Source organism: Poromitra crassiceps, assembly GCF_964638095.1.
Source record: "Poromitra crassiceps genome assembly, chromosome: 23".
Lineage (NCBI taxonomy): Eukaryota > Metazoa > Chordata > Actinopteri > Beryciformes > Melamphaidae > Poromitra > Poromitra crassiceps.
The window spans coordinates 17,230,270-17,247,488 of NC_139639.1; the positions used below are offsets into that span (position 1 = coordinate 17,230,270).

Here is a 17,219-nt window from a genome sequence, read left to right on the forward strand (position 1 = left end):
CAATGGTGGAATGACCTTCCCACTCCAGTCAGAACAGCACAGTCACTCTCCATCTTATATCGTAGGCTGAACAATCCTCTGTTAAAGAACTACCTTACATCATCAGCCTATCCCCACTCAATCAAATCCTACATTTTCCTCCTTTACTTTATCAAATTGCCCCAACCCCCCTCCTAAAAAATGCAGTCTATTGCCCCCCCTTAGTGCTTATTTTGCTTTCTTTCTTGTCATTCTCAGTCACAGGAATGTTGTGATGTAGGCATTTCACCTGATTCTCCTGCTGCCCTCATTGTCCTGTACGCGGTGTCGGCTAACATGTCAACTGTGACCTGCTATAGGCCCCATGGAGGAGCTGCACAGCCTGGACCCCAGGAGACAGGAGCTGCTGGAGGCCAGGTTCATGGGAGCCGTGAGCGGAAACACTGGAGGCAGCACTGGGAGCACCAGTCAAGGCGCCAAGGTAACGCAGACAGACAAATCCACGGCTTATTTTGGAGATAAGTCACGCAAACAAACGCATAGAAGGCACACCTAGTAACCTCGGGTCTGGATTCTCTTGAGGCCCCGCCTCCGGGCCTTCTAGTCAGTGATGCTTACGTTTCAGCAGGTCGTCGTCGTCGTGCTTCACGCCACTGCTCCTTGTTGCCCCACGTGTTTGATTATTTTGCCTGCGTTCTGTTTGTGTTTAGGGTCTGGCCAACGACTGTTCCAACCACAGCTATGGCAGTCTAGGCTCCTCCAGTGACAAGGAATCAGAGGTAAAATAAACAAAACACACACACACACAGTCACACACACATACAGTTATATCTGTGATGCTCAGATACCTAGGTGGCCTCTAGCAGGTTTGGAATGCTGCTCTACTTGTCTGTCTGAAAGTATACAATAAATGTACAATTAATGTATTGTCTTTTGGCACAAGGATTACAGTTTGCTATCCACTGTATTTAGAATCATTCATTTTTGAGAGGTGAATAATCTCTATACAGTTTAGGTTAGCATGGTGAAAGTAAATATGCTGTTTGCTATGCAGGTGCCCACGATGAACTGAAGCCTTTCTAGACACAGAAACGCCTTGTCAACAGACTCAATGTGACTGTCTGACTTTGTCTTTGCACTTCCCACTGGTCTTCCTATCGTTCCCACTCCCACCACCTCTCTGACTCTTCTCTCTCTCTAGAACTCTGATTTGAAGAGAGGGAGCTCCCCTGCCTACTCAGTATGTCCTTCTCCTTCCTACTGTTCTGTCCTTCCAAACACCACTACCCCAATCAGCTTTGTTAGGCAGAAGGGCATCTATGCATTCATTATTTTGTTTTTTGTGTGCCTTATTTACTTCCTGTATTTGAACAGACCCCGGAGAAGAAGCACTCTGAATCGTCCAGAGGGAGAAAGAGGAAAGCTGACACCCAATCAGAGAGCAGCCAAGGTCTGACTGACAGCTGCACAAAATCAGTGTAATGGAGGCATCTGCGCGTTAGCGACGGCTCCGTTAAAATTCTTGTCATTTCCCCCCCCACAGGGAAGACCTCCACACGCGGGCCCAAGATCAGCGACTACTTTGATGTTGGTATTACAGTAACCGCTGTCAGATATTGTTTGATCATCCTCATATAATCTCAACCTAGAGTGTTAAATCCGTCTTATTTGTTTCTCCTGCAAAGTTCCAGGGTGGAAATGGTTCCAGTCCAGTTCGAGGCCTCCCTCTGGCGCTCCGCTCCCCACAGAACTCGCACTCTGCCCCGGGCTCAATCGTAAGTAAGCATTTCACAAAGACTCGAATGTCTTCCACAGGGGACTTTCTCAGTTGTTTACACGTCATGCTTGCGCGAGTCAGGGCTTGTGTGTTATTATGATACGATGTGGTGATTTTGTAGAGATATAGATATAGTATTATAGTGTTTTTCTTTTTCTTTTTCTTTGTTGTCCGTAGATCCGGCAGAACAGCTCCTCTCCCACCAGTCTGTGTTTCGGGGAACACCTGATGAATCCCAAAGCCTCCTCCAGCAAGTGTGTCCAGGTAATATGGCACACACAGGCTTTCACACACCTCATCTTTTCAGAATCAACACATCTTTCTGCAATATATTTACATTAATGAATGAATACGCCTCTGACTTCACTCTCACTCTCTCTCTTTCTCTCTCTGTCTCTCTCTGTCTCTCTCTCTCTCTCTGTCTGTCTCTCTCTCAGACGGAGTTGACAGGTCTGAAACTAGCTGCTCTAGAGAGCAACAAGAGTCTGGACCTGGAAAAGAAGGAGGGGCGGATCGATGATCTGCTCAGGGTGAGTAGTGTGTTAATACCTCCATTTTGAGGGCAAGCGGGGAAGTGTATGATTGGCTAATATGAAGCGGAGCCGTTCTATCTGATTGGATCTGTAACATGTTTGTGCCTGCCTACACGATCAGAGTTAACGGTTCTATCTGATTGAATCTTTAACATGTTTGTGCCTACCTACACGATCAGAGTTAACGCTGGTCCCGTTGCCTTTCCTCAACAGGCCAACTGTGACTTGCGGCGGCAGATCGACGAGCAGCAAAAACTCCTGGAGAAATACAAGGAAAGGCTGAACAAGTGTATCACCATGAGCAAGAAACTGCTCATAGAGAAGGTATCGTCTTCACATGCACGCACGCCTCCATACGTTTGCTCATGTACATGTATGCCAGAAAGAATTTCAGAGCTACTCTTCAAAATGCTACAAGCCCCAAGTTTACAGGGATTTTTCCAACAGCTAAGGGGCGTTGTTACGCACGACGTGGACCATAACATATAGCGTTATATTACCTTAGAGCATAACCCTATAGAGTAAAACATTGTCTGAAATTGAATATCTCCACAGGGTTTATTTTTTTTAAATAAGCTTACCTACTATAACTTCATTCTGGGGGCAGATGAAGTCTAGAGGTTAGCTGGTCAGTGGCCAAAAGTGAGAGACTGTGGTTGTACTCAGCAGCTCCCAGGTGTGAAGATGTGCAACTGTGCAAATGTACAGCAGGGCTTGGCTAGAAAAGAGGATGCACGCTCATTGCTCAGTTAATCTTTCCTGTGTGAAAAAAAAAGAAAAGAAAAAGTGCCATAAAAAAAAGCTGTGCTATGTGTCATCAGCTTTTCTGAAATGGGGGTTTGTCTGATTTTGAAACTGTGTGGCTGCGTCTTGTGCACAGAGCACCCAGGAGAAGCAGTCGTGCCGTGAGAAGAGCATGCAGGACCGCCTGCGTCTGGGCCACTTCACCACGGTCCGACACGGAGCGTCCTACACCGAGCAGTGGACCGACGGATACGCATTCCAGAACCTGGTCAAGTAAGAGTTTGCGAGCGCACGCAGTCTTTGATGTGACTGTGACAAATCCACCATGCAAAAGCCATATTTCTGATGCAGTAGACTTGCCGATGTACAGAACAAATTTCGCTTGAGTATGATCTTGTTGCACTTGAATGTTGCAGACGTTATAAATGGATAGCGTGATCCTCCCACGCACGAAGTCCTGCCGGTGAAATGTATCGGAGGAAGCATGTGCTAGTCTACGGCTCTTCCCAGATCAGGGGTGGAGCAATGTAGCCTGGTAAACCAGCCCGTCACGTGAACTCATATTTCATTCGGTTCTGCGTGACGGTCTGGCCCCAAAGCCAGTGGGGGGGTTTAGCAGAAGCTGCAGAGCGGAAGAGCCAATCAGCGACTGCGCTGTGATTGACAGCGCAAGTTGGCCAATCAGGAACGCTACTAGCACTGCACTAACAAAACAATAATGGCCACCTCCTTGCCTGATCCTCTCGAGGAGTCATGTCAGCGTTTGTCTAGTTTAAACAGCCATAAAGTGCAGTTATTGCAGAAATAGACTCAATAACAACAATTAAACAAGTACAGGAGTATCGCCGCAACCGCGGAGTTTCTCGGCTTTTGTTTTTGCCATTCTCCCGAGTGGATTTGGGTTTGACTGTATCCGACCCTGATTGGCCTGAAGGAGTCGTCTGTCAAGGCAACTACGCCCGCCCATGCTCCCGCCCCTGCTAAAGACTGGGTGAAGAGTTGGGGCCAGACTAGTCTCTTAGAACAGACGAGTTGCCTTCCGCAATTTTCAAATGCTTCCGCCATACCGTCTGTACTTCGTGGGGGAGAATCATGCACCAACCAGAATGGGAAGCAGAAAGGCGGGTCTTCCGCTCATTAGTCCAATCAGAATCCAATATGCCGCATTCGCGTGTCGTGATTGGTCGGATTCCGTAGAACTTCCTTCCAGTCTGAAGGTTTTTTTCCCAACTTCCTTGTGCATGTTCTGGGGGTGTAACGTACAGACTGTATATAGCTGCATTCGCCGGATGTAGATGATACAGTCTGTTTTAAGAGACTAGGGCCAGACCGTCTCGCAGAACCAAATGAAATGTGAGTTCACGTGACGGGCTGGTTTACCAGGCTAGGAGCAACGACCTTCCCTCCGGGAATTGGCCAAATACAATTGGGGAGAAAATGGTGGGGCCATCCAGGGGTTCCGTTGCTTAGATTCTGCATTGGTTCTTTATACATAGTGCCGATATTCAAAGACACACAAATGATTGGAAAGTGTTCCACCTAACAGCCAGGTGCAGCACATGTGAATGACTGACTGTTCCTTGTCTGCTGCAGTATTACTCATAACCCGTTCCCTCCCCCTGTCTGTGCCCTTCTGTACGCAGGCAGCAGGAGGGCATCAACCAGCAGAGGGAGGAGATCGAGCGCCAGAGGAAGCTGCTGGCCAAGAGGAAGCCCCCGAATCCCTCGTCCCCCTCCCTGTCGGTGGCCTCCACCTCCGAGCCCAAGCAGCGCAAAACCAAGGTGGTCAACGGCAACGACCCCGACCCCTTCCTCAAGCCCTCCTTGCCGCAACTGTGAGTACACTGCAATCAGTAGATACTGTCGATGAAACGTCGCGCTTTTTAAAAAGCAGCTTGTTTAGTTTTGAATGCGATGGGTGCTATTCTCAACGTGATCCATTTCAGAAGTGTTCAGAACTTGATTGGATGCCCTATATCAATGCCGATCCAGTCATTGTCATGAACGCATTAAAAGGTGTTCAACGTTTGATGGCGTCTCTACGATCTGTCAGCAACGTGTGAGGTTCTCACCCCTTCCTAAATTGGAGGCGAATAAAACCATCGCTAGGTGAAATTGATTTGAATTGATCTAAAAACTCCTGCAGTCCAAAATGAATGTCGCCGTCAGTGTTGATTCGGTGTTGTTGATGATTTCACACCCAGCAGTACCCGCTGCACCCATGTAAGGAAGGTGCCACATCAGACTGTAATGCAGCCCACACAGTTTTGTCAAAGTGTTATCATATTTCACTCCCCAGAGAGCCAAGTGAACCAAACATGCTGCCAACCTGCAGAGAACAAGCTGCTTTCCCAGTGCAGCAATCTGATTTTAAAAGTCAACCAAATGTCCCACTGGGGAATAATGCACTGGAGCGTGGGGGGCCTTCTACTGACCAAATTGCACAGTTGGAAATATCAAGATGTTTTGAACATCTGTCTATTATTGCACCGATAAAATCCCAACTGAAATTTTAGAAGTGTCCTAATGGTGTGTCGGGGGACGGGGGACGGGGGGTTCTATCAGTAGATTGTTATTCCGTTAGGTGATGTAAACTGAAGTCAACCTTGGACAGAAGTGACAGCCCAAAAGCATTGTTGTGTCGTCACAGCTGTAGATCAACAGTCACGTGGCTTTTTGTGACGTCACTTGCCCCGCGAGTAATTGCCACATTCATTTTCTCCATAGACGTTTTGATAAATCCTTAACGAGTTTTAAGGCTGGAACCAAGCCAACCAGTCTTCCAGAGAATCGTGAGTGACAATAAAACATTCGGTTTAAGCAAGAACAAAAAATAACGGCGGGAGGAAATACATTTTTTTCCCGTTGTTATTTTTTGTTCTTGCTTAATCTGAATATTTTATGGTCACTCACGATTCAGTAGGTCACGGGGTGGCTTGGTTGGTTCCAGCCTTAAAACTCGTTATATAAGGATTTATCGAAATGTCTATGGAGAAAATGAATGCAGAACTTACTTCCAGGGCAAATGACGTCATGAAAAGTCACGTGACTGTTGAGCTCTATGGGACTGCCGTGCCACATTTTCATCAGTTTCTCGTAGCTTATGACATGATGCCTCCACCATGGTTGAGACTTGTGTCCATATTTTGGCAGACTGACCCTGGCTGAGTACCACGAGCAGGAAGAGATTTTCAAGCTTCGCCTCGGTCATCTGAAGAAGGTGGGTGACCCCAAAGAAATATCAATCAGTCAGAACAGCACAGGACTGGAAGTTGTTTGAACTAGTGAATGTTCAAACTGACCAAAAAAATGTTGATTAAAACAGTGAAAATCTACCGTAAATTCCGGACTATAAGCCGCACCTTTTTTTCCCGTTTTTTGGCCTTTTTTGGCCCCTGCGGCTTATATAACGGTGCGGCTTATCTATGGATTTAAAAAAAAAAAAAAAAAAAAAATCTCTCTTTTTTAGCACTCTTTCTAACTATAAATCCTATATAACTATAATAAGTTTTAATTTCCTCTCTTGCCCTCTTTTCACCACACTGTATGACACTGTATGACACTGTGTGCACTGTAAAAAACAACACAGGTGGTGTTGTGTTATGTTGTTTTGTTGAAATGTTAATAAATGGGAGCTTCCTCAAACAGCCATCTCTTTCCCGACAATCCCCTCTGTGCATGAACCCTTACATATGGTAATTAAACATTAAAACACAAAAAAAAAAAAAAAAAAAATACCATTAAAACACCCGCGGCTTATAGTCCGGTGCGGCTTATATAAGAAAAAAATAGTCAACTTTGCAGGTGCGGCTTATACACCGGTGCGGCTTATAGTCCGGAATTTACGGTACTCAAAATGACACATGGGCGCAGACAAACACATGGAAATGACCACTGCATGAGGTTAAAAGTACTGCGTGTCAGTCTTCAAATAGGAGAAGAATATAATTTCACCGTCACATTATGGTGTCTGTGTGTGTGTAGGAGGAAGCTGAGATCCAAGCAGAGCTGGAGCGGTTGGAGAGGGTGAGGAACCTCCACATCAGAGAGCTGAAGAGGATCAACAACGAGGACAGCTCATCGTAAGTCCATTCCACATGCTGGAGCCATGGCCTGCTGAGGGACTTTGTCCATGTCGAGTAATACTTGTGTTAATTGGAACTAGCAAAAATACAAGCTAATATTGGATGATAATAATAATAAAAATTTAATCTGGAGGAGACCAACTACAAGAAGAAGAAGAATGCAAGAAAAGTGGTTAAAAATAAATGTAAGATTAAAAACAAAAAACAACACAAGATTACAATGTGGGCCAAGTCAAATACTGTTACATAAATGTGCATTTTAAGTAGTTATTTAATACTGAATTGGCTAGGCAAAGGTACAAGAAGAGACGCATTTCCAACCCACAGCACCTGAGGATGTGCTCACTAAGTGCGACCATGAGGGCTGATTGCGTGACTGTGTTTTCTGTGTCCCCTCACCCAGGTTTAAAGACCATCCTACTCTGAACGAGAGGTACCTGCTGCTGCACTTGCTGGGCAGGGGCGGCTTCAGTGAAGTCTATAAGGTACGTTTTTATTTTATATTTTTTCCTTATTAGGGTTATCCCCCCCCCCCCCCCATCCCTTCTCCCTCTGTTATGAATGTTCGGAGACTGATGAGTGTATGTTTTCTTGACACACACAGGCTTTTGACCTATTTGAGCAGCGCTATGCGGCTGTTAAAATCCACCAACTCAACAAGAACTGGAGAGAGGAGAAAAAGGAGAACTACCACAAGTAGGTCCCATGCACGCACACACACACACACACACACACACACACACACACACACACACACACACACACACACACACACACACCTTTAGACACACACAGACAAAATGTATCTCCAACAACACCCCATCAGTATGGTTAACGGATGTTTCCTGTCACGGTAACATTAATTTCCTTCCAGGCATGCATGCAGGGAATACCGGATACACAAGCAGATGGACCATCCTAGAATAGTCAAACTGTATGACTATTTCTCCCTGGATACCGACACGTGAGTGACCTCTGACCTCGCTACCAGCTGCAGCCCTTCTAGCGGTGACAGATCCAGATCCTGAAATTGTTTTTCACACAGCACTGGGTCAAATAGCGTTTCTGAATCATTTGTTTTCGTTGGGTTTCAAACCGCTTGGTGGAGCAGTAGTGTGGGACAATACAGCGAGGATCAGTAACTTTGCTTAACACTATATGAATTGTCCTGATGCATAAACCCATCTGGTACGGGCAACAGGGCAGCGTAATGTTTGTGGAGACCGTTCTTGACCAGCAATTTGTACCAGGTAAAAAGATCATCTGTCTTCGGGTAAAACTGCAACTAATAATTATTTTCATTGTCGATTAATCTGTCGATTATTTTCTCGATTAATCAATTAGTTGTTTGCTCTATAAAATCTCAGAAAATGGTGAAAAATGCCGATCAGTGTTTGCCAAAGCCCAAGATGATGTCCTCAAATGTCTTGTTTTGTCCACAACCCAAAGATATTCAGTTTACTGTCATAGATGAGTAAAGAAACCAGAAATTATTCACATTTAAGAAGCTGGAATTAGAGAATTTTTACAAAAATAAAATAAGAAATACTCGATTAAATTAATACGCGATTAATTTAATAGTTGACAATTGATTAATCATTGCAGCTCTACCCTCGGGGATCCATACAATAGTCCCAGTATTATTACATTGTTGTTTTGATAATCAACACCAGGAATTATTTGCGAGTACTGTTTGACCCAGGTCTGTTTTCACTTCATTGTTGAACTTCCCTCATCTCTGATCCGCCTCTTCTTCTCCTGCGCGCTGCCAGGTTCTGTACAGTGCTGGAATTCTGCGAGGGCAACGACCTGGACTTCTACTTGAAGCAAAACAAACTGATGTCGGAGAAGGAGGCGCGCTCCATCGTCATGCAGATTGTCAACGCCCTGCGCTACCTCAACGAGATCAAACCCCCCATCATCCACTACGACCTCAAACCCGGTGAGTCACACGGCCACACAGCACGTGGACATGACTGAGGATTTGCTGCTGAAGGGGAAGTATCTTTCATAGAGAAAGATACTTCTATCTAAAGATAAATATAGATCATTGGAAATTAGATGCATACAGTGCATAGGTTTGCTTTCTCTGCAACTTCTTTGGAAGAGGAGGACACAAGACTAGAGTCGGTTATCAATATCCTTTCAACTGCTGTGAGAGCTTGCCTTGTCAACCCGAGGTGCAAGATGGGCTTTGCAGCTGGTGATGATATGGCTATAGGCAAAACCAATCGACCCCAACAAGTGAACCTGCGCTCTTCTGTCTGTCTCCCGCTGCCACCCGCTCGGTGCTGAGTCTGACTGTTTGTGTGGCAGGTAACATCTTACTGGTGGATGGTACTGCGTGTGGAGAGATCAAAATCACAGACTTTGGCCTGTCCAAGATCATGGACGATGACAACTATGGCGTAGACGGGATGGACCTCACATCACAGGGGGCTGGCACCTACTGGTGAGACACACATGCACGCGCGCACACGCACACGCACACGCACGCGCACACGCACACGCACACACACACACATAATGGTCGACACACAGCTCCTACTGTCACAGAAAAGGTGGAGCACTAAGACAAATGTTCCCATGTGGTGCTTATTAAAGTTTCATCTCATTTTAAAAGTGTGTTACCCAGGCGTTGACAAATTATGGAAATGATGCATCTCTGTAAAGCTCTGTCTGGAAACATAATGGAAATTTATTCACTTTTACACCCAGTCAAGCATGTAATTGAAAGCTTAGTTGCTGACGGATCTAACTATAAAATAATGATAACCAAAATAATTTCCTGGTCGCATAACTCCCAAGTGATCATTAATCTGGCCTAAAGAGGACAGAGGACACTGATGACTTAATCAGCAAATACAGAAGATTTGAACAGTCTGGCTGTTCATCAAGATTCTTAGAAATTGTACTGTACTGTTCATAAAATAGTCATACAGTCTGAGCAGCAAAAATGCATATGAACTCTAATACATCGTACGGCATTGATGGATTACACCACCACAATTAGTATAATATCTCCATATTATACTCCATTATTACACTACTACTACATTACTACATATTATTCCATGTGTGTGTTCTAGGTATCTCCCTCCAGAGTGTTTTGTGGTGGGTAAGGAGCCACCTAAGATCTCCAACAAGGTGGACGTCTGGTCTGTGGGAGTGATCTTCTTCCAGTGCCTCTATGGACGCAAGGTAGAACACCACACACCATTTACACCGTCATCTGTCCTGATTCAGTGTCCACAACAAGAACTGCGTAGCTTGAAATGTTAAAGCACGGTAAAAGCTATTGGACTGGTGGTGCTAATAATGTGCTTTTGTCTCTCTAGCCGTTTGGTCACAACCAGTCTCAACAGGACATTCTCCAGGAAAACACCATCCTCAAAGCCACAGAGGTCCAGTTCCCTGCTAAACCACAGGCCAGCACAGAGGCCAAGGTAACACCCCCCCCCCTTCCCCCAATATTGCAGTGCCAAACACAGACAAATTTGAAATTTGATTTTAGGCTGTCATTGCAATCTGTGACAACCTGTTTAATTTACACTGACACTTCCACAGTGATTCCATATTTTGTTTTTGTGGAGTGGAATGCAAGATTCTCATATTTCTAGCAGTGGGTCGGATTGCTGAAAGATTGTGAAATGTAAGGGACATTGAATGTTAATTGGGGGAAAATCCTTAGAAATATCAAATTATAAAGAATATATATACTGTATATTGTTTGAAAGATTTCAGATATTTTACACAGCTGCCTTCTCTTTATGCAATGCTAATGACATTATCATGCTACGGTGTTACAATGTTACAATTTCACTTAGCAGACATTAATTAGAATTAGAATTAGACATTAATGACATTATCATGCTAATATTAAAATGTCTGTTTAATGGACGGATGGATGTTTTGTTGAGTCCCAACCATAGCCTGCATTTCTCTTCATGGCACCGAATCAAATTGTATCGGATCAAATAAAAAATGAATGCAGGCATATCGAATTGTTGACATATTCCCTGTCGTGTATCGCAAACTCTGTGTGAAGATTCATATTGAATCGGTCTAAGGAGAGATTCACATCCCTACGGGCCAGTGCCTAACACACACACACACACACACACACACACACACACACACACACACACACACACACACACACACACACACACACAGCCTGCACACACACACACACACACACACACACAGCCTGCTGCTCGGTGTGTAAAATCCGTCCCTCTGCTTCCCAGGCGTTTATCCGGCGCTGTCTGGCCTATCGCAAGGAGGACCGCTTCGACGTCCACCAACTGGGCGCAGACGCCTACCTCCTCCCTCACATGAGACGTTCCAACTCCTCCGGCTCCCTGCAAATGGCCACCTCCTCTCTCTCCACCTACTGACTGGCTCTCCCACATGACTGACAGGAGCCTCTGGCCAATCCCACGGCAGGATTGTTCGAATTGGAGGACGATGGGAAGGTGGAGGGGGGGGGGGGGGGGGGTCGGACCATTTTACCTGAGCTGTTCCTGAACGGAGAAGAACGAGTGGCAGAGCAGAATGAAGTGGAATAAGATGGACGCAAGAGAAGCGGAGGAAGGGGGGATGCTGCCTTGGCAGATGTCGCACAGCACTGTGCCCCTAATGCGACTGAGAGGTAGAGGAGGGGGGGAAGAGACGTGACACAAACTGTCAAACAGAAGGGACGTGGAAAGAGAGAGGGACAGGGATCGGAAGAGAGTCGGTGGAATTGCTCGGCATTGTTTCCCTGTGCTAGATTGGCCTCCTATCTGTGGAGCAAGAAAAGGTAACCATGAAGCTAGTGGATGTTTGTTGACTTTGATTATTAGTTAACCCCCCCCCCACAGAGATATTTCAACAGCTATAAGAGTGCCTAGATGCCCTGTCCAAGCCCACCTCTTCGCTTCCTACACACTATAAGGGTGCACTTCATAAGATGCCAGACCGTCGAGAAAGAATCGATTCAACCCGGAGCGGCCGTTAAAGATGTTCCTTTGTTGCTTTCGCGAGGGTGGTATTCGATGGAGGGAAGAAAATAGATGCGTGGTGCGGAGCGGGTACAAGTGTCTGCATGCCAGATATGGACGATGCATTCAAGAGTCGGCTCTGCGTTACGTTTCTACTCTGCTGCACAAAATAATGGGTTTCATCTTATTGAATTATTGAATACACCCTGTTAATCCCTCTGCAGGAGACGGGGGTGGGGGGGGGGGGGGGGGGGGGGGTTGGGCTTGTGGTCAGTGTGGCACAGGGCAGGCAGGAGTCGAACAGTGACACTGTAACCCTATGGGGCTTGACTTAAAAAAAAAATCCAGATATAAAGTTCTGGGACTGATTTGCACTTCAGATCAAGATCACCAAGATCATATGGTCTCACAGATTTGGCATGAAGTACTTCAGTGTAATCAGTGCTGGACTATTGAGTAGGCAAAGTCCAAATCTCTGTTCTGTTTTCCATTGTTATGAAATCCAAATCAGGTCTACTATTGGGTTTACACAATGTGGACCTGTGAATCTGTCTTAATCCATTTTTGATGTTTGTTCGGATAAAGGAATCTGATCATACCAGTTACGAGAGCATAGTCAAAAATGTTTGAAAAGGCAGAGTATTGCCATATTATTGTTCTAGTACAAGAAGTTCTTTTTCTCATCATCCTGCCTGAATAGACACGAACTGAACCGAAGGATTGGATCAACTGTTACTGTATTGCAAAGACTCTGCCGTTACAGGACTATTGTGGTTGGGGGGGGCAGCAACAGAATTTAGTGTACATTTCATGCACAGGAGGAGCAAACATTGCCCCACTAGCAAATATATAATAATGAATCTTACCCTTGCTTCCCAATGTCTCACTTGCTCAGTTTGTGTTCTTCTGAAAAGCTGTTCTCATTTTGCTGCTATAAATGTTGCTTTTAGTTCATAATTGTGTTTATGGTTCTGCCTGGGATATGCATACTTGAACTGTGTTAAGAGGAACACTCTCCACGGCCCCGTTTTCTCAAATGGACCCCCGCCCGCCCCCCCTGTGAGGGGATGCAGCACCAACATCGATGTCCAAGTGGGTTTTTGTTTACCGTCATGTAAAAGTTCAACAGCGATGCTCTGGAGCAAAGTCCCTGTATACTGTGTGTTGATGCTGGAAGAAGAGGAACGGTCAGACCTTTTCCTGCACGGTGCAGGGGGGGGGGGGGGTAGCAGCAGGCGTGCTCCAGGTTGTCCACTTGCAACATGATTGACCGCAGCTAGAAATGAAGTGGACATATCAAAATATGGCCGGCCCGTATATACAGTATATAAAATGCTCATCTCTGTGCGTCGTCGTGACATCTGATGCCCTCCCAAACGCAGGCAACCTGCCCAAAGCACACCAGGGGCTAGAGAGAGAAATGTCCTCTGGTCAGATAGAAGGCAAAGTGGGAGCCTCTCGCAGCAAGTGGCGGCCATCTCCTCTCCTCTCTCTCTGTATTCTGGCCTGCTTTCAATAACAAGCATGAAGTCTTAATTGCTTTTCCGTGTGCGAGCCCTTTCGATGGACAACAAAAGAAGAAGGCCCAAACACAGACCTTAGAATAACATGACAGGCAGATTAAATTGAAGGAAATACCTGCTCACCGTGCGCTACTCCCAACTGAAAGCAAGCGATGGAAGTGCAATGAAATGAATGAAACAGGTGTAGTCTGTGTTCAATTTGATACATTGTAATTATATCCACTTGGATGCAGTAAGGCATCAAACACACCTAACCCGTGCTGTCTCCCCCCCCCCCCCTTCCTCTCTCTCCTGGTTGATGACACAATAGTACAAAATGGGTGCTAATATCAAGTGCATACTAGACTATTAATAACAACCATGTGTAGACGGGATGTAAGTAAAGCCATCACTGAGCGCCGATTCATGTCAAATCACACCAGTGGAGGGGGTGCAACGCTAGGTCATGTCATTCATATGCAATAAAGATTGCCTTACAAGTCCTACTCCTGCGTGACCCATATTTTCTTTGTAGGGTAATACAACCTCGCTAACAGTGTATGACAACACGGAGTAAGTACAAAGGCCACTGATAGCCTTGGGTCAGCGAGCTCTGATATAAGACACCAGTAGATAACTATACACGGCTAAACCGTTTGTCGTTGGATTTTGCAGTATCACGCCGCGCTGGACCTGCTGAAAAATGATCATGCTGCTGAGACCAGTCGGTTCTCACACTTTTTCCACGTCAAGGACCCCTAAACAAACACAAATTAGACCACGGACCCCCATATGATAAGATTTTGTCCCAGGGTCCCCCGTCTGATAAGATTTTTGCTTTTAGATGTTTTATTACAGAAACTGTATGAAAGCCATGACCAAAATAGTCATACATTCTGTCATTGTTAATTATGGATGGAATTATAGAGAAAATAAATTACTACCTTCTTTTGCTGGGGACCCCCTGGAACCCTCTCAATGACCACTGGGGGTCCCCGGACCCCACTTTGAGAACCAGTGGCTTAATGGTGACTAATATTCAGTGCACCATGGCAGGAAATGTATCAATTAAAGTGACAGTAACACAGTTGTATTTTGGCGTAAATGCCTCTGCTCTTTAGCTTTTCCTGCATGCTTATCTTGAGATGAGTAGGAAGGGACAAAATTGTAACCCATGTCAAGGCCAGATTAGAGATTAGCACCCCCACGGGGGCCCCTGGGCACTTTCTTTTGGGGGGCCTCTTCATGTCGGGGCACCCTGGGCACCTGCCCAGGCTGCCCATATGGTAGATCTGGCCCTGACCCATGTACACAAAGCAAATGGTGGCTGGGATGGTGCAGGTGAAGCACTACCAGACGCAGGCAGATAGAACAGCACGTATTCTCTTTCGGTTTCCCCTTAGACAGAAAGAGGTCAGACTGAGTGCAGGGCCATGCAGGCCGGGATCAGCTCCAGAAAAGCTGAAGCTAGTCGGCGTTCAGTCTGTTGCTCGTGGACACATCATCGATGATCCTGTCGATGCCAGTGCGTGAGGTCCTGAACTAACATGATACTGAGTTCACAGCTTCTTTGAATGTGGGTGTGGCCAGTCCAGAGGTCCGTGTGCAGTGGGCTCTGCTTTCACACGTCTGCCCGTCTCCGACTGTCCCTCCTCCTCACTGCCAACGAGGGAGCTTCCTGGGGAGGCTCGCCGACACCTTCACTCTCTCTGGTGATGGAGGAGAAGGTTACGGGGGTGTTGGTGTCTGTGGGCAGGGCTGAGTGGGAGGAAACCTGTAGGGAGCGAGGGGATTGTATGTCAGTTTTCATTTGTAAAAGAAAGGCACAAGGCAAAGGGGAAACAGAAATGGAGAGATCTCGCCTTGCTTACATGTACGTCTGCGATGGCGGTGAAGGTTCCATGCTTGTGCTCACACTTGAAATGCCTGTGCCCGTTGATGCAGCCATCATTGTCGCCACCTGAGGAGCAACGCGAATGACGGGGTGATGATGACAATAGGAGGCGTTACCACACACCAGCCTGGGCGCCAGAACAAAACGTTGGCATTGTACATTTCTGCAATCCATGGATACGTATGTCAACGATTCTGAACCAAAAATATGTTGCATAACACATCTCTAGATACGTGTATATATTATTTATTTTGCCTCTTTTATTTCTGGAGGGTAGCGTAAATTGATGGTAGTATAGGCATATAAGCATAGAAACAGTCGGTCTGGGAACGCCCACAAAATGTTACACGGCTGGCGCGCGAGTGGGGTAAAAAAAAACATCTCGACTCACCAAAGGACGATGCTGCGGCTCTACACTACAGGATTGGGGATTCTAGAGCAGGTACATAGATGTCTGTTCAGATGTGCATTTACTGCGGTGGTTGAATCCCTGATCGTGTCTGCCTGGGCTGGGCTAGCAGCTAAAATGCTCACTATGCTGAATGGGGGGAACGGGGGGGGGATTTACCCCACTCTGACCACGCCCCAGCCAGCTACCCCAGTGTCTATGACAAGACACAGACTGTCTATGCTTCTGACTCTGCCTTTTCAGTCACTTTGTACACAGTCTGTTGATGACGTTGTCTATACTGCCTAGACTGTTTATACTTGCATATTAGATTGTATAACTGTTTTGTATGTGTGATGACTGAATAAATACTACTATAACCAAAGTTGTTTCAAATTTACATTGAGATTGCCATGTTTTAGAAATGTACATATCCCTGGTTTACAGATATTTAAAATGCCAAAGTTGTATTCTGGTGACTGAGTTGTGCACACACTACTCTCTGACCCACAGTCAGTCAGTGTCACTCACATGGTGTATCCAGTTCCACTCCGATGTAGACATCTGTGGAGTCGGAGTTTTCTAGAGGTCCAATAAACCTCACCGCTCCTCTCTTCTCCTCTTCCTCTTCTCCTTGCCTGGTTTCTAGAAACACTCGATCATTGAGCTTCAAGCGGTGTTTCTTCCTAGGATGCACACATACAGTATGCACAGTGTTTTATACCAGGGCTGCCCCAAAATTTCCATGCCAAGAACCCCTACATAGATTCATATTCGGTCTCCAATTGGACCCCCTCTGAGGTTTTTGTTGTCGGACTTGATTTGGTACACGTTCAACAGAACTCGATAACTGCCGATCCTGTAGGCAAGGAGAGTAAGCCCTCTGATCAGAGACGTCACATTCTGTATAGGCTAACACTCCTGCATTCAAATAAAAATAACTGTGATTTATTGTTTGAACACTGTGGGACTGCACAGGGACTGGGAAAGCCACTGCCTTGTACTGCCGTTTCATCCAGTTCAGTTACACAATTCTACTGTACCTAGTAGCTCTTTGATGAAGGAGCACTGCCTGAGAAGATGTGGCCTCCTCCAAGTCCTTGTCCTCCCCATCGTCCGCCTTCCAGTCCTCCTCCTTCTTTCCTCCGAAAGGAGCTCCACAGGCAGTCGCCCCCTTCAGGAAACGCTCTCTTTTCTGACACAACCAAAGACATAGGCTTTTCCATACGTTGTGATTGTGACTTCCACCCGAGCAGATAGGCTTGATACTTAAGGTACTGTACCTTGAGGATGCGTTGTGTCTTGGATGATGATGTTGCACCGTATCCTGAA

At 46.0% G+C, this 17,219-nt stretch overlaps 1 protein-coding gene across 3 annotated transcripts in view; it reads left to right on the top strand.

The window, feature by feature from the left end:
- The window catches only part of LOC310797054 (serine/threonine-protein kinase tousled-like 1-B), a 16,656-nt gene extending 2,089 nt beyond the window's left edge, over window positions 1-14,567 (top strand). For 2 of the 3 annotated variants that reach the window (XM_083659330.1, XM_083659332.1), the window contains exons 2-22: window positions 339-460; window positions 690-758; window positions 1,181-1,219; window positions 1,354-1,429; window positions 1,523-1,566; window positions 1,665-1,754; window positions 1,934-2,020; window positions 2,194-2,286; window positions 2,503-2,613; window positions 3,170-3,306; window positions 4,677-4,868; window positions 6,187-6,253; window positions 7,018-7,115; window positions 7,522-7,603; window positions 7,723-7,814; window positions 7,993-8,082; window positions 8,891-9,060; window positions 9,435-9,570; window positions 10,208-10,319; window positions 10,457-10,564; window positions 11,369-14,567. In XM_083659330.1, the coding sequence (XP_083515456.1) occupies window positions 339-460; window positions 690-758; window positions 1,181-1,219; window positions 1,354-1,429; window positions 1,523-1,566; window positions 1,665-1,754; window positions 1,934-2,020; window positions 2,194-2,286; window positions 2,503-2,613; window positions 3,170-3,306; window positions 4,677-4,868; window positions 6,187-6,253; window positions 7,018-7,115; window positions 7,522-7,603; window positions 7,723-7,814; window positions 7,993-8,082; window positions 8,891-9,060; window positions 9,435-9,570; window positions 10,208-10,319; window positions 10,457-10,564; window positions 11,369-11,518 (2,165 nt within the window). In that variant the 3' untranslated portion in view covers window positions 11,519-14,567. The remainder of the gene's footprint in view (window positions 1-338; window positions 461-689; window positions 759-1,180; window positions 1,220-1,353; window positions 1,430-1,522; window positions 1,567-1,664; window positions 1,755-1,933; window positions 2,021-2,193; window positions 2,287-2,502; window positions 2,614-3,169; window positions 3,307-4,676; window positions 4,869-6,186; window positions 6,254-7,017; window positions 7,116-7,521; window positions 7,604-7,722; window positions 7,815-7,992; window positions 8,083-8,890; window positions 9,061-9,434; window positions 9,571-10,207; window positions 10,320-10,456; window positions 10,565-11,368) is intronic. The other variant, XM_083659331.1, reaches the window with a different exon arrangement.
- The last annotated feature ends 2,652 nt before the right edge of the window (window positions 14,568-17,219 follow it).